Here is a 23,498-nt window from a genome sequence, read left to right as displayed (position 1 = left end):
CCTTTCGTAGTACGGGTTAATCAGAAAGTTACACCCGATGTCACAAAGTTACTCCTGAAGTTACCTGGATAAGCCAGTTACCTCGCTTTGTAGTACAGGCCACAGGCAATACAAAAGATAACACAGGAGAAGGGCCAGTGTGCACAGGAGGAACAATTCAGCCACCACCAACTCTTTCAGTGGACATATGGGCATGTCAGTGTTGTTTAGGGACAGACTGGAAAACATGTGGACCTGTCCTTTAATCCTAATCTGGCTCTAACCTTCATCATCATTCTAGGAGAACATGGACATTATAAGGACAACTGGTCAGACTGGATTTAATGAGGACAAACATCAGCAGGGAGCAACATGAGGAGGGAGACATGAACATTTAGCTCTGATTGGCCAACACTGTTTAATACTGACTGATACTTACTGTCTGTCAGACACATGTCCTCGCTTAAAATCAACGAAATCATCCATTGACCGGTCACTCTTGAAGGACATGCAGCTGGGCTCAGGTCCAGGTCCAGGTCCAGCAGAGTCTGGTCCCTGCTGCTGCTCTGGGCTTCAACACAACACACACAGAGCTTTGAGAGTGAATAATGATGGTGGAGTGATTTGAGTCCTGGACAGTTAGAGATCCTCATCTCACCTCTGAGCTTTGGTCTGGCTGTCATGTTCCCCACACAGAGTGCTTTTAGAGGGAGGGACTCCCTCCTCTCTGTCCTCACACTGACTCATGCTGCTCAACTCACATCCACTTTCACCTGGAGAGGAAACACAAATCATTCATCTGCACATCAACTCAAATCCTCCTTTCCATCATTTCTCCTGGAAAAAGATCAGCTGCTCCTCCACTGATTGGCTGCTAGTTTCTGTTTCATATCAGTGGCAGCTGAATGCAGTCAGACAGCAGCGTGAGGCAGAGGAAGCTGCCATCAGCTGCTGGACTTCTACTATCAGTCCACTAGATGGAGGCATGAAGCTGCAGCACACACACCATGCAACTTTACATTCACTCACACAAAGATATGAAACATGAAGCAAACTCTAAAAAAGCGCTACAGGAACTGTATGAGGTCATCAGGAGTCACATGATATAACAACCAGATGGTGTTTTTATTGGAGCTGGTGATTTTAATCAAACAGACCTCCAACTATTTCATATAAACTCCACCAACATGTCCACACCCTCACCAGGAGAAGTAATACCCTGGATGATGTTTATAACATTTCTTATAACAGCATAGATGTTTGGAGAGTCATTCAGACCACCACAGTATAATTTCATATCACATGTATGGAAGTATGGTGTGAGAGGAAAACCAGAAGAATCAGAATCAGCTTTATTGCCAGGTATGTGTACACATACGAGGAATTTGACTCTGGATTGTACATTGCTCATCTTTGACTAAGTCTTTGCATGTCTGGACAAAGACTGTAGTGGACTATTCTCCAGGCCATGTTTGGTGTGGAGTTGCATTGTGACCTCGTCACATGGAGTTATATATGACCAACTGTAAAAAGGGTTGGTTTAGCTTTGTTCAGTGCAGATCCTGGGGTGCACTTCTGTTATCCTCTTGGTCTGACAACACAAGTGAATAAACAGCCTGATCTAAAACTGCACTTGTGGTCTGATTGAGAATTCAAAAGAGACAAGAATGTTCCTCTTCAGGTTTGACAGGAAATGTTGTGTTTGACTTTACGCTGGTGGAGACGACGGTTTGAAAAGAACAATGCAGTTTGTTTTCTGACAGTTGAAGAAAGGAAATAAACAGCCGTTCATCAGACTGTTTGATTCCAGTAAATCAATAATCCAACAACATGCAGAGAGTTCTCACATGAGTTCTCCAAACTCTCTAATGAAATAAGAAGTGAACAAGTACTACAAACATTAGACAGCAAGAAACAAACCCTGAAGGGACTAAAGACAAACTTGGTGTCAAACTATCAAACAAAGCAACTTACAGTTTCTTCAAAGCGATGTGATGAAGAACACTCTTGAAATCAGCAGAGAAAAGATGAGCTGTTTCCTGGAATGGAAAGAAGGGCTGGAACAGGAGAACATTTTCACAATCAGTTGAGCTGGAGGATCCAAGAAAACTCTCCTAAACAGTGGTGCTGACGTAACCATGTGTGTGCTGGTGTTGATGGGACTGAGGGCATGACAAACTGACATTAGAGCATTAAAGAGTTTTGCTGTATCATCTGTTCTGCAACAAGAAATTCCTTTATCCTTGACCATTTTTTGAATAGTGTCCCGACCCCCCTGTATGTTTTCTTTTTTCCTTTGCGTGAGTGAGGGATGCGTAGTGTGTTTCTGTTCTGTGTTTTTTTGTGTTCTCTCTCTAGTGTCTCTCCTACAGCCGGACTTTGCGTTACCACTGGCAAACCCTCACCAGTGAAAGTACATCACTGTCTCCGTCCCCTGACTCCCAGTCTTTTCTCTAATAAAACTCTCCTGTTTTTGGGTCCTACAGAAAGCCTGACAGAGTGGCTATAGTCCAGTCAGAAGTTTTAGATGGAGGCTGGTTGTTGTTGAAGAGTCTTTTGATAAGGGTTGATGGAAACTTTGAAAGAGCTCGTCTTAATTCTGTTCTCATAGGAAGGCCTGATGTGGCATGATTGAGGTGTGGCCCTGCTCCTGAAACTCTGCTCAGATAGCGCCATTAAATGGAAATGGTAAATGTTAATCAGGATGCTCGTGTAATGTCAGATTAATTCATTCATTCAGAAAACCACAGATGTAAAGACCTTAAGTTCATTCTCTGCTAGCTTTTGTTCCACAAGTTTTTAGTTCTTGAAATTGTTTTTAGCAATGCTAGCAACAAGGCTCATGACACCAAACAACACTGAAAAATAAGATCATGAAGCCACAATTTTAACTTTTTTAGATGTAAAGAAAGCGACAACACGAGTCAGCTCTGCACTGAACAGAAGGGCTTCCTGTTTCCTGTCTGTGCAGTGGATGAAATATGAACCAGACCAAGAGTCAACAACCACGCTAGCATTAGCTCATAGCAGTGATGCACAAATATTCGGTTTTCACTGGCTTGCCCTGCCCAGCCTCTCTCTGTACCACATGTGATTATCAGTATACTGTAGGGGAGGGGTAGAGCAAGGGGAGACTGTCCCATTAGTCTGTGATATCGATCTATCGTACGGATAAAACAATAAGCGAAACAATACTTCCAGAGCTCCAGAGCCCAAAACATTGTGTTTGAGGCAGCCCTACTAAACACAACGTACAGCAGAGGCTGATGGTAATGTCATAGTCTTGCAAGTATTTGGTCAAAAACCAAACCTGACAATACAAACCAGGGAAAACATTATGATCTTTGCTTCCTAGAGGGTCTAACATCACAACCCGAATGTTCCTAAATTTGTCTCAGGGAAAAGAAACAGCTCGTGTGTTTTGCACAGAGAATAAAAAGGAAATCATAAATATGGTCCTAGAAAACTACGCCATAACATTACAGCAAATACAAAGAAAAATAATAGAAAACAATGACATATTTCAAAATATTGATAGGGTAAGCTTATCAACACTGGACCGTGCGCAGAAATCATCTCAGGATGAAGCAGGTCTACAGGGTGCCATTTGAACGCAATTCAGAGTCAAAGAATTGCGATATAATTATGTGAAAGTGAGTCCCACAATTGATGCATACTCTCAACACTGAATACAGTAAATTATACATTGTAATCATAATATTGTGCTTCACAATAGTGACCACTCCATGTCTATTTCTGATATTGTCATGTGTGTTTCAGAGAGTCCTTGAGCTAGAGGTGGCTGCAGTGGAGCACCAGTTCATCTTCATTGATGAGGTTGGGTTCAAGCTCACAAAAAAGACCAAAGAGGGGAAGAAATGTCATCGGCCAGCGTGCCATTGTTGAAGTCCCTGGCCAGCGCGGAGTGAACATCACAATGTGTGCAGCGATTATCCATCACCATGCTGCCCTTGGCCCCTACAACACCGCCCATCTGATCACATTCCTGGACACCCTACACAACACACTCATCAGATCAGGTAGACGGCCCAGAGCAGCTCAGGTACGTTGTCATTTGGGACAACGTAAGTTTCCACAGGGCTGCTCTGGTTCGGAACTGGTTCACTGCCCACCCACGCTTTTTAGTTGTTTATCTCCCTCCATATTCTCCATTCCTCAATCCTATTGAGGAATTGTTTTCTGCCTGGAGATGGAAAGTGTATGACCAAAATCCACAAAGGCGTATACCTCTTCTCCAAGCTATGGAGGATGCATGTGGAGATATAGCAGCTGATGCTTTTCATGGCTGGAATCGCCATGCTAGGCCATATTTCCCCCGCTGCTTGGCCAGGGAAAACATTGCTTGTGATGCGGATGAGGTGCTGTGGCCAGACCGCAACAGAAGAGAGGATGCAGCATAGTTTGTTTTTAGGTTTACTGTAACTGTGTACAGTGAATTCTTCTGTTGTTTTGTATGTGCAACTTTGTGTTGGTTGGGAATGGGATGTACACTGTGTACACTGTTTTTGTGGGACAAATAAAATATATTTGTTACCGTGTATGTGTGTGTTCTGAGTATAAAAACAATATTCTCAAATATTTTACAACACACTTGTACTTGTACACACATGTATGTACTGTTTGTAGTAAGTGTAACACTGAACAAAAAAAAATGCCTAAGTCATTATGATGAATGGAGAAGAAGTGTTTTCCATTCATCATAGTGTTTTACATTGAGCACATCAGTGTTCAGCTGGTTCTTATGAATGTCTATTCATATGATGGTTTGTGTGTCATTTGAAAACAAAATACCTTTTTGAGAAGAAATAACATTGTTTTGAATGTAAAGTTTCATTTTGCAGGAGAATTGTGTGTGTGTTTTTTTATTTGTGTGTAGAGTTCTGAGAATATGAAGCATTCTTTCAGAAAATGTGTGTAAACAATCGAGAAAAACTGTAAAATCTAAGTTGTTTCCTGCTGCTGATTCAGATTGAATTACAAATGAAATCCTTTTGGCCAAAAAGTCACAGATCATAGAATAATTACTGAACAAATTCATGAATATTCAGATCTACAAACAATAAATAAGAGACTTTCTTCATCAAAGGTGTGCCATGTTACCTGTCAGGTTGTCACGTCTCAAGTCTCCTATTTGGTCTTAGTTATGTTAACAGGCTGTGTTAATTGTACGTCTGAACCACCAAAGACCCACAAACAACTTCTCATTCAACTCTTCTTTCAGTAGAAATATTCAGAAATTACTCTTGGAACTACTGATGCTTTACATGGATTAACAGTGCTTTGTTATTGGACAGAGTTGCTGCGTCTTCTCATTGTTCAGGAAAAATAAGAGTAGGAAGCATCCTACCCAGCTACTCCACTTCTAACCAAAAAATAGCCTCATAGAGCTGATGGGAGTTTTTTTTTTTCACTTTAAAGTTCTGTGTTTTATTTTGAAGGCCAAACACTCAAGAAGGAAGTCTTGATGTTTTATAGTTTTTTTTTATAGACAAAATAGCATTCAAAACTCTCTTAGGGGAAGAATATATATATATATCTCCCAATAAGTACAATCCAATCACTGTGTGTGTAAATGAAAGCAGGAGTCCTACGAACAACACATTTCTACTCTACAGCAGCTGGCAGCAGAGACCTGAAAACTGGTTTTCCTGCATTCCACCACTAATGACAAGGTTTGTTGGCACCACTTCAGTTTCGACTTTAGTTGTTGTTTTTACAGTGACAGCGACTCAAAGGAAACAAGCAAACATTCAAAATGGCTCCTCTCCTGCTGAGCTACTCTTTAATATTCTGAACAGAAAACTCAGAGACTAAATCTCTCAACTCTCTACTAAAAACATTTTAAATTCTTGCAAGAGAATGCTGCATTAACAACTTTGAGATTTACTGTCTTTTGTCTTTGAAATGTAAACATTTCTTATTACGTACATAGAATTATTAAATTTACTTCCAAAATAAGTGTCAGATTTCCCATCTAAGGTCTTTTTTTTCTCTCAAAACTCTGAACACAAATCCACAAATTCCCCAAACATCCTATTTTCAGGTCAAAATGAAGCTTTACACTCAAAACCATTCAATCTTACTGAAAAAACAAACTTTGCCCTCAGACATGACACACAAGCCCTCAGAAACACACACACTACACAGTCTGACACATTGGTGAGATCAATTCAAAACAATACTACAGAAACCTTTTCACATGAGGAACACAACAAAAGAAATAACCAATGTAAACATGTGACCATTTTTTTATTCCTCAGTGTACTGAACAGTTCAACCTACCAAACAACTAATTATTGTGCCCCAGCGTCCTGTCGTCTGGGACAGGCCAGAGATTCTCATCCTCCACCTCCCTCAACCCCTCCTCCTGCTCCCTATACCTCTGCCTTCCTCCCGCTCTGCCTCTACCACTTCCTCATCTTCCTCCTATCCCATCTCCTCCTCCAACTCCTCCTCCTCCTCCTCTATCGTGTCCTACACCTTTTCCTTCAGATTTCTCTGGATCCATTGTTCTAAAACTGAATGAACTGACTCTGGACCTTCTTTCTTTCTATTGAAGCTTCTGATTGGTGTGTTATCAATTTGGACTGTTTGTGTTACCACCTGGGTTTGCTGTGAGCTAACTGAGCTCAACCTGTGCTGATTGAGTGAAATGAAGGGATTTGTGTGTAGAATTTAGAGAAATGGGTGTGCTTTTTGAAAAAAAAGAAATTTCAGTTCAAAAGCCTAGTTATAGTGTTTAAGCAATGGAGAAAAAACTGTAAACCAAAAAACAAAGCTTTTTGAAAAGAAGACAAACTGCTTAGCTGAGTTTATCTTGAGTGAACCACAGAAATGCTTCAAATTAATATTAAGAAATATTGACTGCCCCCGCGGCCCTTGACAATAGATGCATGGAATCCTGACTGCATGAACACAAGGACGGCAAATACTGACAGAAAAGCTAAACAGAAGAAATTTCACCCAGTGTGAGACGGGAGTTGTTGATGAGAGGTTGAAGCAGTGTTTGTACACCAGAGAAAGTGGACGCTGAAGCTCAACCATCTTGATAAGTCCTATAAACACTATAGGAGACACCATTGACTAAATGAATGAGGTTGGCAAAGAAACAAAAGTGTTTAACATCACATAAGCTGCGTAACAAGTTGTTCTTATTATTGTGGCTAAATTTCACTGCCTGTCCTAAAGCCACTCCTCTTTATATGGACAGTGAGACAATCACAGAGGAAAAAATGAGCCAAACTAATTTAAATCTTCAAAGAGCCTGGATTGCCATTACAAAAAACAACATGAGACTCACTCAGCTTGTTCCTGTGGATGTCCGTCAGATCAGCAGCTTGATGGCGTCTCGTCCAAGTCCGTCTGTAAAAACAGAGACCTGCTCATTAATATCACGGTTACTCCGCCAATAATCAGCCCTGTAAACTGAAGCTGCTGTCTCTCCATCAGAACTGGTTTTATCAAAGTATGCAGTCTGACTGGTCTGCACATTATGCCACTGGTGCTGGAAAGCAGCCTGCATCACTCTTTCACAACCCGGCAGAAAATCTTTCACTTTTCATTTACAGCTTATTAAACTTGGCTGCTATTTGTTTTACATGTCAGACGGTGAATTCATTAAACAAAATGTCGCCTGTGAAACTGATCTTGGCTTTTACGCAGCAGCTGTTATTTATTCAGGAAACATACTTTTTGAGAAGCACAGGGAGAAAGTAAGAATGGGTGGATTAAACACAGGTTTCTCTCTAATATGTAGACTTACTCTACTTAGTTCAATAGGCTGGTCCTGAGTGATCTTATCAATACCATCATGTAGATAAGAGTTGAATATTTGTGTTAAACAAAAATAAGTAAACTATAGATGATCAACATGCAGAGCAAAGTGCATTCCCTACCTGATGCACAGCCATGAACCAATTATTATTCCAAAGAGAGACTTAAGCAGCATAAACTTGTGAAGATCTCTGGCCTGCACACATTGAACAATATTAAAACACAAAGAACTGTACTGTTAACTTTTACTTTTCTTGGTGGTATTTCTACTTCAGTAAAGGATATGGGGTTTTATACCCCACCATAGTCAGTTCTTAAGAAAGAGATACAGGGCTTTGCTCACTTTTATTTTGAAAATCAGCAAAGAAGTGGCACAAAGTCAGGTGTAGGCTAGCATGTTAACTTTTTCTGTTGCCTACCACATCCGAAAGAATAAGATACAATCTGAGTTAGTTAACCACCAGAGGCTGTGGGCTCTTCTCATGTCCCTATTTTGTACCTCCTCGACCCTCTGTCTTCCTTCCCGTGACCCGAAAATCGTTCTCAGTGCACCATCTGGAAGGACGGCTCAATTCCTAAAATGCACCTGAAGGAGCGAGGATGTTTGCCAGAGCTATACTCGAGGCAGGGATGGTACTGGCACTGAAATTCAGCCCGGGAGGGAGAGGCCTTTTATACGTGCACACTTTTCGGTGGGCGGGCATAAATATTTTTTGCAGCTCATTTCCCCATCAATGAGCTGCAGAGGAGATTCCTGTGCTTCTCATTCAGGGGAATCCATTTAACACATTCCCTGATGACTATAACCTTTGAAATAGCCGTCGGGGAATGTGCCATTGGATTCCTCGGAATCTCTTCATAACAACTTTGCTGAAGAGGATAATACAAACTCACAAAAGAAGAAAAAAATGTTGTTGAGAGCCAGAGTCAAACACACAGATGTGCCCTACCAACTGAGCTAACCAGTAACACAGACATTTACTCTGAAATTATCTTAAAGAAACGCACCCCTGTATTCAGCTATGGTTTGTTATCTCGACATCAAAACATAATTTTCCCGTTATAATGGGAAAATGGAGTAAAAAATATATATTTTATTGTATGGCCTCTTAGAGCTTCCGTAACAGTGAGAAGAATGATCAAATTATTAAAATGCAGTAATTATTTTGGTAAAAACATTCTGTCCATATTTCAATGTAAACAAGTATCTGCAGCTGAACTGGACATTGATGTCTGAACACAGATTTTGGCACCAAATAAAAATCTTAACTCAAGGTCCACTCACTGGATGGATTTGGAACAGTTAGATGTGTTTAAAAGTGAGTAAGTCGACCTTGAGTAAAGATTTGTTGATGTCAGACTTCTGTTTCAAAGGTTTCATCACATTAACAACAAGTATGAGTTCTCAAGAACTACAGCTGACACGAGGTTTCAACAGCCTGCTGATGGCTGAGACTCATGGGAGATGTAGTCATTAAAAGAACTTTTGTTTCTTGTTGTAAAAGATGTTTTATAGAAATAGTTAGAAGCTTCGCCCAATAATAAACCTATTGAATCTAATTTTTAAAAAAGATTCAAAGAGTTAATTTAATTATGGCATCTATAGATCAACATTTTCTCATAATACCATTAATTTTAGCTGTTTCCACATCTGAATATTTCTGTTCACTCTCTTCGTCCATGATAAAGTTATAAAGTGCAGCTTGTTGCTTTTGCCTTCTAGAGTTAATCCTAATCCAATCACAAACTTTAAATCTTTTATTTTTAACTTAATATCACACAGTTTTGACTGACTATCCCCTACAATAGAATCTACATGTGAAAACTTCGACTTATTCTTCTCATAAGTTGAATTTCTATCGTAATTTTACTCAATAAGTAGATATTTTGACGGAGTTGACTTTTGAGTTTCACAATTCTGACTGAATTAGAATTTTCTGTTTTACTTACTGCTGGTTAGGATTGTTTATTTCCTGTTGAAGGTTTCATACATTTCAGTGGACGATATAAAAACAACACAAGGAGATCCGGTCTGGAGTTTCAAAATAAAAGCCACAGAGACTCACTCAACGTCCAACTTTAATTTCAGAACAAAAAATGTAGGAATAATATTCATTTTTATTTTGTTTTAATACACATTTTCCCACTTCGTTGAACAACTCCCAACAGGCTTTTACAGAACATGACATGCGTTCATTACAACATGACTGATACAAACACTGATAAAACGTAAGAAGGAATTAAAGCTGCAAGCAGCGTTGGGCGGGCCCTCGCACTTGTAAGCGCGTCCGCGTGTGAGCTGGCCGAGTTGCACATTCTGGAGTTCTGCCGGTGCGGCTGTGAATTTCCTACGCGGTTCCGACGCCGCATGAATGTGCTATATGTCACTTCCTGTGTCCCCTATGTGGAGCTACATAGCACTTGCCGCTATGAATATAAATCGGTATTGGCGTGTAGATGTCTGCGGGGTGGGAGAGTTATCAAGCACGTAAAGTTTGTTTCAGATGTGAGCATGTACACTGAACAATAATGTACACAAACAATAAAATAAATTCCTTTTATATTTCCCTGCCTTGTTGTTTATGTGTACATACAGAGGAAGAATGTGAGAACAACACACATTTCATCGTACTGTGTGTTAGAGCATGGGAGAACAGTGCATACTTTTAATACAGCCCACACCCCTAATACTGTGTAACTATAACAAGTAGAGAACAGAAGAAAAAGATGTTCTTTCTTTACAACTGTCTGCATAGCTTATTCATATTGTATAATGAATGAAAATAAATAGGCCTACTAGGCTCCTCTCTACTTTGACATTTAAGATTAGCTCTTTTGATCCACCTTCATACACATGTGACATTACTGTACAACTTGAGAAAGGTGAGTTGTTTTCTGCTCCAGCCTGCCTAAAAGAAAAGCGTTTTTGGGATTAAATGGACTTTATTAGCTGCTGCAGTGCAGGATGAACTCAGAACAGACCCATTTCTCACCTTATTATTCTAAACCATGCAACGAAGAAGAAGAAATGCATAATAAATCCTGGGACAAAATCTGTCCACAAATACTGTACAGCATGTAGTCTGATGAACAAGACTTGTGTTATAGCTGACTTGGGCAGTGAAATGTTTAATTTTTTTAATTCATGTGGTCATAGTTGTCCACAACTCAAATCAGAATATATGAAGAAATGTTTTATACCACCTCAAGAAGGCTTCCTATCAGAAAGGTAGGAAGGTATTTCAAATGTACAACTGCAGTCCTGAAATCTAAGTAAAGTAATTTCCCTGACATTTTTGTGTTACTTTACTTTTAATAGACGCATGTAACAGGTTTTATACTTCCTGTGAGTATAATCCAATCAATCTTATTTTCATACTGTATATCCGATGTGTAATTTGATAAATTGTGTTGTATGTCAGAGAAGACTCTGACTGCAACATGCGTCTTTGTAAAGAGAGAAACGGACAGAAAAAGTCTCTAACTCTGCCTGTCAGCTCGCTCTGCTCCATTAAAACTGAATTTACCATACAGAATTGAATACGAGTGCACTCCAGATTTAGCTGCAGCCAGCTGACCGTGTGCTTCTCCCTTTACCGCAGTTCTGTGTCCATGCATGCAGCAAACTGAAAGCACTGTCTGTCGGAGCGTCTACGTGAAAAGAGAAGGAAGAAATTGCTGGTAGTGTCTTCAGAGTTGTTAAACACCTCAGCGCACTGAAGGAAGCCATCTGACTGTGTGAGGGGCAAGATCGTTGATGTCTGCAGGTAGAGTAGGAGCTCTCCTGTCTGACTGGTCCACCAATAGCAGAGAAGATGACCCCTTGAGACACAGCCCCTCCTCATTTGCATAATGAGACAGAAATTTAAAAAGGACAGGCAGAAATAAATACCATGGGTGAAAATAAATAAGGTAGAAAAATACAAAGGAAGAATAAAACAGACAAAAATATTAAAACACACATAAATAAATACATTAAAAAATTAGTAATAATAAAGTTGAAGATTATAACAGAGAATAAATAAATAAGGTAATTATAACAAAGGTGAATAAGTAAAGGAACTAATTAAAATATATACATTTATGTCTCCTTGTATAATTTAATTACTGCCAACATTTATTTATTTACTTTATTTTTTTGTGTATTTAATTGGAAGCTTATTTGTTTATTGAGCATTTATTTATTTCTGTATTTATTTCTGACTGTGTCAGGATCGGTCCTCCATAGTGGGGTGGGAGAGTTATCAAGCACGTAAAGTTTGGTTCAGATGTGAGCATGTACACTGAAGTTACAACAACTTCATGTGTCATGGCGAAGACTTGATCTCTGACGCCACGCCACGGACACACCCATTGACGAAAACTCGCAAATAGCACAACTTTTCATCTTCAATGCCATTAGAAGGCACAGCAGAAATTTGAGGTCGGTCGGACTAAATCCCTAGGAGGAGTTCGTTAAAGTACGAAGTGTGTAAATCATCCAAAATTTGACGTAAAATTCAAAATGGCCGACTTCCTGTTGGGTTTAGGCTATGGCTCCAAGAGACTTTTTTGTGCGTCTGGACAAGATACACGTACCACAGAAAATTCGTGCACGTAGGTGAAACGTGCGGCGGGGGCTGCTTCGTTAAAAGTCACTTCCTGTTGCCAGCAGGTGGCGCTATGACTGTGGGTGAATGTCAGCATTACATGTGTTCAGGGCGGGACTCTCATCCTAGATGTACAGTTTGGTCCAGATGTGAGCATGTACACTGAAGTTACGACAACTTCCGTGTCATGGCGAAGAGTTGATCTTTGACGCCACGCCACGGACACGCCCATTGACGAAAACTTGCAAATAGCACAACTTTTCATCTTCAATGCCTTTAGAAGGCACAGCTGAAATTTGAGGTCGGTCGGACTAAATCCCTAGGAGGAGTTCGTTAAAGTACGAAGTGTGTAAATCATCCAAAATTTGACGTAAAATTCAAAATGGCCGACTTCCTGTTGGGTTTAGGCTATGGCTCCAAGAGACTTTTTTGTGCGTCTGGACAAGATACACGTACCACAGAAAATTCGTGCACGTAGGTGAAACGTGCGGCGGGGGCTGCTTCGTTAAAAGTCACTTCCTGTTGCCAGCAGGTGGCGCTATGACTGTGGGTGAATGTCAGCATGTACATGTGTTCAGGGCGGGACTCTCATCCTAGATGTACAGTTTGGTCCAGATGTGAGCATGTACACTGAAGTTACGACAACTTCCGTGTCATGGCGAAGAGTTGATCTTTGACGCCACGCCACGGACACGCCCATTGACGAAAACTTGCAAATAGCACAACTTTTCATCTTCAATGCCTTTAGAAGGCACAGCAAACATTTGAGGTCGGTCGGACTAAATCCCTAGGAGGAGTTCGTTAAAGTACGAAGTGTGTAAATCATCCAAAATTTGACGTAAAATTCAAAATGGCCGACTTCGTGTTGGGTTTAGGCTATGGCTCCAAGAGACTTTTTTGTGCGTCTGGACAAGATACACGTACCACAGAAAATTCGTGCACGTAGGTGAAACGTGCGGCGGGGGCTGCTTCGTTAAAGGTCACTTTCTATTGCCAGCAGGTGGCGCTATGACTGTGGGTGAATGTCGGCATGTACATGTGTTCAGGGCGGGACTCTCATCCTAGATGTACAGTTTGGTCCAGATGTGAGCATGTACACTGAAGTTACAACAACTTCCTGTTTCATAGCGAATCATCGACGCCACGGACACGCCCATTGACGAAAACTCGCAAATAGCACAACTTTTCATCGTCAATGCCTTTAGAAGGCACAGCAGAAATTTGACGTCGATCCGACTAAATCCCTAGGAGGAGTTCGTTAAAGTACGAAGTGTGTAAATCATCCAAAAATGGCCATAAAATTCAAAATGGCCGACTTCCTGTTGACTTTAGGCTATGGGTTCTTGAGGCTTTTTTTGTGCGTCTTGACATGATACATGTCCCCAGAAAATTTCGTAGATGTAGGTTGAACGTGAACGAGGGGCTAATTTTTTCCAATTTTCTAGGTGGCGCTAGCGAGTCATTTTGCAACGCCCATGTGCGAAACTTGTAGAATACAAAATTTTTCACCGGTTCTGACATGTTTGCAAATTTTGGTGAGTTTTCGAGTATGTTTAGGCCATGTCATTTGGGCCTACTTTGCAGAAAAAAAAAAAAAAAAAAAAAAAAAAAAAAAAAAAAATAATCCGAGCAAATTCAATAGGGACCTCGCACGGTCGTGCTCGGGCCCTAATTACTTAAAGGTTCACTGTGTAAGTTTTAGTGACATCTAGTTGTGAGGGTTGTGAATTGCATTGCTGCAGAGGTCAAAGGGGTGGGGGGGTCAGCCTGTCAGCGCTCAGACCATACGCTGCACACTGCATCAAATTGGTCTGCACGGCTGTCGTCCCAGAAGGAAGCCTCTTCTAAAGATGATGCACAAGAGAGCATGCAAACAGTTTGCTGAATACAAGCAGACTAAGGACTAAGGATGCACTGAATGTTCGCCCCCCGTAATTAATCGGACGAAAATAGCATAAATACCACTTTCGGTTTTCGGCCTAATAAGTCAAAAGACTGATTAAACCGTACCAAACAATTACGTTACACAGGCTGAAGAGAGGCTGTGAACTCTTCATTTACACTGTACGAGAACCAAGAATTTTCATTTCGATGCATCACTACTAAGGACATTGATTACTGGAACCATGTCCTGTCTGATGAGACCAAGATAAACTTATTTGGTTCAGATGGTGTCAGACCAGACCATGACACTCCCACCGCCATGCTTGACTGTAGGCAAGACCCTCTTGTCTTTGTTCTCCTCCCCTGGTTGCCGCCACACACGGTCGACACCCACCTGAACCAAATTAGTTTATCTGTGTCTCCAATTTGGACATTTTCACTTAGGGGTGTACTCACTTTTGTTGCCAGCGGTTTAGACACTAATAGCTGTGTGATGTGTTATTTTCAGGGGACAGCAAATGGTAGCAAAGTGTCATTTCTTCGTGTTATAAACATGAAAAGATATAATCAAATATTTACAACAATGACATACTGTATATAGTGTGGTGTTCAATATACTGTATGTGCATAGTTAAAATCAATTTTCTGCCACCACACGTAAGTTAACGTAGTTACTGTTCAAGATTTTATCTGATATCAGTCTCTGAAACAGTTTACCCCTAGTTTCCCTCATCTCAAGCTTAACAAATTTAGAGTTTTCAAAATATTTCTGAAACAGGGCCCTGTTGTGACCAGGTAGGCAGACAACAGTCGGAGAACGCACATATTTATTTCAATTTTAAAACACTTTCTTTGCAGAGGCCTGTAGACTAGTACAGTTATAAAATAGAGAAACATTTACCATAATAAGCATACATAATAAATAAATAAATAAATAAAACACACATATAACATCATAGTCATCGTAGTCCAGTGCAGCTTTACTAATTGGGATGAGTACATTGTCAGTCATACAGTGCAAACGTAATTCATGTATAGAAGTTTTATTATGTGTGTATAGTCATGGGATGATGAAGCTCTCTACCTAACATACAGAAGAGGTCCAATGTCAATAAACATTTATAGATCACCATTTGCTTGGTTATAAATAGTATTTGTTAAATTCATTTTGAAAACCTGTACTGCTAAAACACGTTTGTCCTTTTTTTCTGCTAATACTCACATTTCTACGAGGTTGGAAACTACAGACATGGAATTTAAATATAAAAATGAGTCGACGTGTTTCTCTCTCTCTCTCATAAACACCACTGCACAAATCTGTCCAACACAATGCTCGCAATGTCATAGACCCAGCTTTAGAAAAGTTATTAGAACATCTGGCTCGTGATGTAGCCTACAGAACATTCTCTACTGAGTTATTGCCTGGGGGCTGTTGCTTTATTATTCTAAATAGACATTACATTGTTAGTGTAAAGTTGTGGTTATAGTCCTTGATTTTGATTTACTTTTATTTTATATAGTTCCAAAGCAAAAATCTTTTAAAGTTAGTGTAAACCAGTGAATTATAGGATGGTTTACCCCTGGCGTTGTGGTTAATGGGAACGTTAGCCAGTTAGGCTGTGTTGGAGAACAGTAATTCACTTGAAAGATATTTAATTTGTTAAATGGTTTAATTAGAGTTAGGGGGTGACAAAAATAATCGTGACTAGTCGACTAATCGAATAAATAATTAACAGATTAGTCGACTACGAATATAGTCATTAGTTGCAGCCCTACATTTAGTGAGATGAGAAATGAGTTCTTGTGATATTCTTCTGGCAGCTCAGATGATCCCCAGTGTTTACTTTAATGTCAGATCCTATTTACGCTGGGAAGAGGGTAGTTCATCCAAAAGTTGGCCGCAGTATTTATAGCCTACGCGGGTTTGGTGAGCTCAATTTGGCTGTGAGGGTGACTCCGACAAGAGTTCACGCTGTGACGGAGTGGAAGTGGCAAGCGTCTAGTTTTAGTGAAGGCACTAGCTCTGCCTTGTGGTCAAGAAGACATAATACCACTTGCAATTACTTTGAATAACTTTGTACTAAGTTCAGTGATTAATTTATTACAATAACTTGAAAGATTTCTGTAACTGTGATCCTGTAAAGATTCAACTGTGATCTGTTCAGCAATGAGAATATTTTTCTAACAGGAGGAGACTGTCCCTCCTACAGCGAACACAAGGACACTGAGGCACCATAACAGAACCCAAAGCCAGGATAAAGAGGTTCAGCGAATGTGGTGTTGAAGGTGTGGAGGTGGATCAGTGTGTCAGAGGAGACGCTATAAAAGGACAGAGTGCCAGCAGGACAGTCCACATACACTGCTACTCTGTTAGAGACAGAGGAGGAGATGGATCTTCCTATCTTATTGTGACAGACAGAGTAACCATCATCAGAGCAGAAAAGTGTCCAGGACTGACTGTTCCATCCAAACCTGCAGTCTTTAGTGTTTCCTCTCCTCCTGATTCCTCCGTAACTCACTGATATATCAACTCCTCCACTCCACTCAACCTCCCAGGAACAGCGACCAGTGAGGCCATCTCTACACAGCAGCTGAGGCCAGTAGTCAAATCTGTCTGGATGATCAGGAAATGGCTGAACCTCGTCCACACGTGTCACCGTCCTGTTGTTGTCAGACAGTTGGATCTTTCGGTTTACTGTGTCTGTGTCAAATGTGAGTTCACAGGAATCTGATGGAGAGAACGAGACAACACAGCAGTAGTTATTGATCTATCATCTGTTCAGTGATTGACACATTGATGATGACATTAGAGCTTTGAAATAGTGATGTCATAGTCTGAAGATGGTTGAATGTGTGCTGCTTTGTTCAAGAATCAAATGAAAAACACACTTACACTTCCTCAGACCTGGTGTCAACCATTGGACTCCACCAGGCTCCATCCTGAAAGGAAGAGGGGGATCAGTCCAGAACATCCTCTTTAACCATGAAACATGAATATTACATTCCTCTTATACACATGTACACAATACGTGCATCTGGCCTCCTCCTCCTTGCTCTCCTCCAAACCTATTCATCTGTTCACTCTCCTCATATACTGAGAACAACCGACAGAATATTGGTGTGTTTGAAAGAGGAGGACAACATCTGATAACACATACAAACCTTTTTTTGGATCATCCATTCACCATTATGAGTCCCACTACAAACCTGCCAGATAACCAAGTGACAGAGACTCCAAGACTGGTTCCCCCCCATAACATCACAAGTTTCAGAAAACCTTTTTCTGATAGAAACAGTACCATTTCATCCGTTGGAATTCTTTGTGCAAGTTCATGTTACTATGGTTTGTTGCTGAATTTATTTCTCTAATGTATATTACAGCAGTAAAATTTCTGTCAGGATCACTTCTGTTTCTACTGTACTGCACACGTCCTGTTTGATCACATTGACATTTAAAGCAGAAATAATGAGTTTATGGAAAAATGCTTGGAGATTTAAGTTTACCATAAAGAGCAATGAGAAACAGCGACTCATAGCAGAAGGATTAAACGGTTTGAAATGGATAGGCTTCTCTTGTATAAAATAAGCATTCTAGGCCAATGAAACAATATATTTTTTTATTCTCTGGAGGTGCACAAAAAAACCCTTCTAAGTTAATTTGCAGTGCACACAAAAAGAACCATTATTTAGGATAATAAACAGAGATTTCTGTTTATGTAAAAGAACATCTCAAAAATGTTGTACAGGTTGTTCAGGAATCATATTAATTAATACTTGCATGCAGTGCAATTTATTCTCATAAATAAGGTGAACATGAGGACAAAGTCCATTATAACTGATACTGGTTTTGATACCTCAGTCATGCGAATATGAGTACATATATTGTTATCAGATGTTCGTTTCCTTATGGTATTTGAGCCATATGCTGTGTGCTAGTTTGTGGATGTAATGTGTTGCTTGTAAAAATGGTATGGAAAAATATAACCGGGGTAGGGGAGCAACGGATTGCATGTAACAGCGTTAAATAATGAGGATACTTACCAAAGTCCAGCCCAAAGGGAGTTCCCATCTCCCACAGAAAGCTCTGCTCTGAAAACAGCTGGTTTGTAGTCCAGCCCTTCACTTCCTTTACTTGTGACGTCACAATGAAAACGCGTCATAAAGCTTGCCAAGCGGCTAGCGTGGTCAGGCACGCCCTCAAACCAGGCTAGTCTGATTAGAGGCCCTTTGGCTCAACTCGCCTTTGTTTGGTTTTCCATTGTAGAAATGTTGTACCTGCTTCCAGGTACTTTTTTTCATATCACCTCACCGCTAGCAAGGTTCCAAGCGAGCTGAGGCGATACTAAAATGTAACGTGAAAACATGACAGAATGTTGACTGGTCAGAGAGAATACTCACTATTAATAATAATAATAATAATAAATAATAATAATAATAATCTCAACAGAAAGTTATCCAGTTTTCAAATGGAATTTCATCAGTAAATCCAATTTTGAGAAGTTTTGGAAGTGAGAAATCAGCTGTGTAGATTTCGAATATTGACAGTTTTACAAGAAGTGATGGCAGAACAAAAATGTTTGAATATTGTCGGAGTTGAGGAGCTCTTCAAGTGGCTGCAGGGGAAGCCTGTGCCCACCCACGAGAGAAGCGTGTGAGGCCGGCCAGCCGCCCGCTCACAGAGCCCTCTGCTCCCGCCGTCACAGGCCGCTGCATTATTGAAACGTTTTAAGCGTAGATATATTTTAAGAGCTGGTGTGTGTCGCATTGAACGTTACGTCGCGGCAATTGTGTGTGGCATTGCTATGACGACAATCTAAGTCTCTGGGTACTATCAGCAATGGAAAACGGAGCAGGGCCGAGTAGAGTCCAGTCTATCGATTTGCCCTATGGTAGCATTTTTCGGCAAGGCAGCATAGATCGTCAGAACACCGGCAACAGTTCAACGTTTAGTCCTGATGGTAAGATGTGGAACAATGATGTTGTGTGCTTGTGGACTTGAGGGTAACTTATGTGCAACTCCCAACAAAGATTTTGTACAAGTAAGATGCATCACTCTGTAGCTCAAGAGCGGAGCGAACACATAGGGTGAAAAGAGAGAGTGAAAGTGAAAAAAGTTGAAAAAAGTGAAAAAACACTATGCTTCAACAGCTCATAGAGAAATCTTTTCATTGGACGCTAAATGAATGCAACAAAGTCAGAATGAGTCATCAACAACTTAAAATGGTTTTCCAAATGTCATCAAGAGCTACCTACAGAACAATGTTTTTTGTCATTGATGGGTGAGATACTGCCATAGTGGTGATATAGTGCAAAACATATATAAAAACATTTAAATATGGATTTTGGGAATAGGAGATTTTTTTATTCTATGTTTCACTAATAATACACTGAGCAGGCAATGCATCATTAATACTTCTCATTTGCCAATTTGGCATTGAAATAATCCAAAAGTAACTAAAAGTAATCAGATTACTTTACTTTTACTTTGTGGTACTTTGATTATGTTATGGATTATATTTTTAAATAAGTAATTAGTAATTGCACTGGATTACATTTTCTAAATAAACCTCCCCTATTTATGGAGTAAATGTTTTAGTGTACCGCTTATATTGTATAAAACAGGTCATATTAGTGGAGTGTAGCCTAAATAAATGTTTAAACACAAGTGGAATGCATTTGGTTGACTCTTTTTTCAAGGAGAAAAATCTAAAATTATGTACCAGTGTGTCTTACATACAGTATCTCACAAAAGTGAGTACACCCCTCACATTTTTGTAAATATTTGATTATATCTTTTCATGTGACAGCACTGAATAAATGACACTTTGCTACAATGTAAAGTAGTGAGTGTCCAGCTTGTACAACAGTTTAAATTTGCTGTCCCATCAAAATAACACATCACATAGCAGTCCATTGTCATCTGAGGGCATCCAATACCAACGCCTTTGGAAAAAGTGACAAAACGTAGTTATTTGACGCTAAAGGGTGTGATGCGCACCCATTCACACCTGTGACCTTGTAACACTAACAAGTCACAAGACACCGGGGAGGGAAATTGGCTTATTCACTTTTATTGCCAGTGGTTTAAACATTAATGGCTGTGTGATGTTTTATTTTGAGGGGACAGCAAATTTACACTGTTATACAAGTTATACAAGCTCACTACTTTACATTATAGTGTATATTCTTCTGTGTTGTCACATGAAAAGATATAATCAAATATTTACAAAATGTGAGGGGTGTACTTTTTTAGCCTCTGTCAGAATTTGCTTTCCTTATCTTTATGCAATCAGTACATATTAATGAGGGGCATTTCCCTGACCATTTATAGGCATAGACTAGGGGTGGGAATCTCTTGGCACCTCATGATTCAATTACAATTCAGAGGGCTGTGATGCGATATTATTATTATAAAAAATGATTATTGATGCATCTTGATGCATAATCTCTGGATAATTAGCATTGAATTTGCACATTAAAATCCAAAAGAAACATCTCCTAACAAGCTTAAAAGGACCAGTTTGCATCCTAATTTACTTCATTAATCTAAGCGCCATGGTCCTTCTTTTCTTTAACAGTTTTCAGACTCTAAAATACTAAAACTAAAATATAAATTTGATTCAGGATGTACAGTATGTATACAGGACAAAGCTGTACACCAGTTTAGTCAAAGCTTGTAATTGATGTTCTCAACCCTAGACAAGGAGGTAAGTTAGTAATGACATACAGCTGAGCTAATTAATATTACTTCGTTACTGATTTAGGTGACTTTACATAACAGCCAAAAAACGTGTTGTAACTTTACAGGGGGGATGTTAGCTAGTGCCTTCACTTACAAACTACAGACTTATTAAGGGACACACTGTGACCTACACTGCGCGTTTATTGCCAGACTGGAACTAAATGCTAATATTTCTTTGCTAACTTTCACCGTCATGTCCTGCCGCTTGCTCTCTCTCTCATTTGCTCAGCAACACTCTCAGGATACACAGAGAGATCGCCAAGCGTTGAGTTTTACCATGCTCGCAATGTGTGAGTTAAAATCATTACTTGTGCACTGACATTAATGATTGTGTGACATTTTAGTAGGGTGGTTATTCATACCGCAGAGGTGGTGTGCTGAATACAAGGGAACACTGGTTTCTCGGTTATGTGCACGCCACAGATGGTCCGGGCGTTGCACTTCCACGAGTTTCACCTTTTGCGTTTCGTCAACATCATCAATCAAGTAACATTTTAATATTTAAAAACTAAAATATTTTTGTGCACACGCACTTCCTGTGTTTTGTCCGTACACAACCTTTAGGAGTCCTTTCCTACATACAGTTCTATAAGACCCCTGCTCTATCAGACTGACTGACTGTGGATGCAGTAGGCCACTTCATACCGTAGACTCCAGTGTGTATCATCCAGTCCAGCAGCCAGCAGCTGACTCACACCCGAGTCTCCTGGATCATTGTAGCTCAGGTCCAGCTCTCTCAGATGGGAGGGGTTTGAGCTCAGAGCTGAGGCCAGAGAAGCACAGCCTTTCTCTGTGATCAGACAGCCTGACAGCCTGTAAACACACAAAAGAACACGTGGCAGATCATCTGAGGGTCCTGCAAGTGGCGGTTCTTTACCAATTTTATTGAGGGGGCCAGGCTGGGGCCAGTTGTTTCATCAGAAGGGTACATTCAATCTGGGACAAAAGAGACAAAGACAAAGTTCAAGCTTTTGAAATGTCTTGATAACTATATAAGTACCGGTGCTGGTCATATAATTAGAATATCATCAAAAAGTTTGATTTATTTCAGTTATTCCATTCAAAAAGTTAAACTTGTATAATGTATACATTCATTCCACACAGACTGATATATTTCAAGTGTTCTTTCCTCTTAATTCTGATGATTATAACTAATGAAAACCCCAAAATCAGTATCTCAGAAAATTTGAATATTGTGAAAAGGTTAAATATTGAAGACACCTGGTTCCACACTCTAATCAGCTAATTAACTCAAAACACCTGTAAAGGCCTTTAAATGGTCTCTCAGTCTAGTTCTTTAGGCAATACAATCATGGGGAAGACGGCTGACTTGACAACTGTCCAAAAGGCAACTACTGACACCTTGCACAAGGAGGGCAAGACACAAAAGGTCATTGCTAAAGAGGCTGGCTGTTCACAGAGCTCTGTGTCCAAGCACATTAATAGAGAGGCGAAGGGAAGGAAAAGATGTGGTAGAGAAAAGTGTACAAGCAATAGTGATAACCGCACCCTGGAGAGGATTGTGAAACAAAACCCATTCAAAAATGTGGGGGAGATCACAAAGAGTGGACTGCAGCTGGAGTCAGTGCTTCAAGAACCACCACACACAGACGTATGCAAGACATGGGTTTCAGCTGTCGCATTCCTTGTGTCAAGCCACTCTTGAACAAGATACAGCGTCAGAAGCGTCTCGCCTGGGCTAAAGACAAAAGGACTAGACTGCTGCTGAGTGGTCCAAAGTTTTGTTCTCTGATGAAAGTAAATGTTGCATTTCCTTTGGAAATCAAGGTCCCAGAGTCTGGAGGAAGAGAGGAGAGGCACAGGATCCACGTTGCTTGAAGTCCAGTGTAAAGTTTCCACAGTCAGTGATGGTTTGGGGTGCCATGTCATCTGCTGGTGTTGGTCCACTGTGTTTTCTGAGGTCCAAGGTCAACGCAGCCGTCTACCAGGAAGTTTTAGAGCACTTCATGCTTCCTGCTGCTGACCAACTTTATGGAGATGCAGATTTAATTTTCCAACAGGACTTGCCACCTGCACACAGTGCCAAAGCTACCAGTACCTGGTTTAAGGACTATGGTATCCCTGTTTTAATTGGCCAGCAAACTGGCCTGACCTTAATCCTATAGAAAATCTATGGGGTATTGTGAAGAGGAAGATGCGATACGCCAGACCCAACAATGCAGAAGAGCTGAAGGCCACTATCAGAGCAACCTGGGCTCTCATAACACCTGAGCAGTGCCGCAGACTGATGGACTCCATGCCACGCCGCATTGCTGCAGTAATTCAGGCAAAAGGAGCCCCAACTAAGTACTGAGTGCTGTACATGCTCATACTGTTATGTTTTTTATACTTTTCAGTTGGCCAACATTTCTAAAAATCCTTTTTTTGTATTGTATTGGTCTTAAGTAATATTCTAATTTTCAGAGATCCTGAATTTGGGATTTTCATTAGTTGTCAGTTAATCATCACAATTAAATTAAATAAACGTTTGAAATTATCAGTCTGTGTGT

At 40.3% G+C, this 23,498-nt stretch overlaps 1 protein-coding gene and 1 long non-coding RNA gene across 2 annotated transcripts; both read right to left on the bottom strand.

Annotated features, from left to right (window-relative positions):
• Positions 1-703: 703 nt before the first annotated feature.
• On the bottom strand, positions 704-8,405 carry LOC119900177. Its single transcript, XR_005444016.1, has 4 exons — positions 8,273-8,405; positions 7,301-7,969; positions 1,954-2,036; positions 704-752 (listed from the first exon to the last, which is right to left on the bottom strand). It is a non-coding gene; the product is annotated as an uncharacterized LOC119900177 (long non-coding RNA).
• Positions 8,406-15,055: 6,650 nt separating this feature from the next.
• On the bottom strand, positions 15,056-22,466 carry LOC119900176 (neoverrucotoxin subunit beta-like). The gene is made up of 3 exons (XM_038714936.1): positions 21,634-22,466; positions 17,140-17,186; positions 15,056-16,974 (listed from the first exon to the last, which is right to left on the bottom strand). Exons 2-3 carry the CDS (start codon positions 17,183-17,185, stop codon positions 16,451-16,453), a joined length of 570 nt encoding a protein of 189 aa, XP_038570864.1. The 5' UTR covers position 17,186; positions 21,634-22,466; the 3' UTR covers positions 15,056-16,450.
• Positions 22,467-23,498: the final 1,032 nt, after the last annotated feature.

This window comes from Micropterus salmoides, unplaced genomic scaffold, assembly GCF_014851395.1.
Source record: "Micropterus salmoides isolate LMB-PRFRI ecotype aquatic unplaced genomic scaffold, ASM1485139v1 Ms_hic_scaffold_1295, whole genome shotgun sequence".
In the NCBI taxonomy this organism is placed as follows: Eukaryota; Metazoa; Chordata; class Actinopteri; order Centrarchiformes; family Centrarchidae; genus Micropterus; species Micropterus salmoides.
This window is presented reverse-complemented; position numbering and strand designations above follow the sequence as displayed.

Excerpts from the sequence above, each read along its gene's own strand:
- LOC119900176 (XM_038714936.1), bottom strand. The coding sequence starts at position 17,185 with ATGGAGCCTGGTGGAGTCCAATGGTTGACACCAGGTCTGAGGAAGT. Across the intron at positions 16,975-17,139 it reads GACACCAGGTCTGAGGAAGT|ATTCCTGTGAACTCACATTT; the intron begins GTAAGTGTGTTT and ends TCTCTCCATCAG.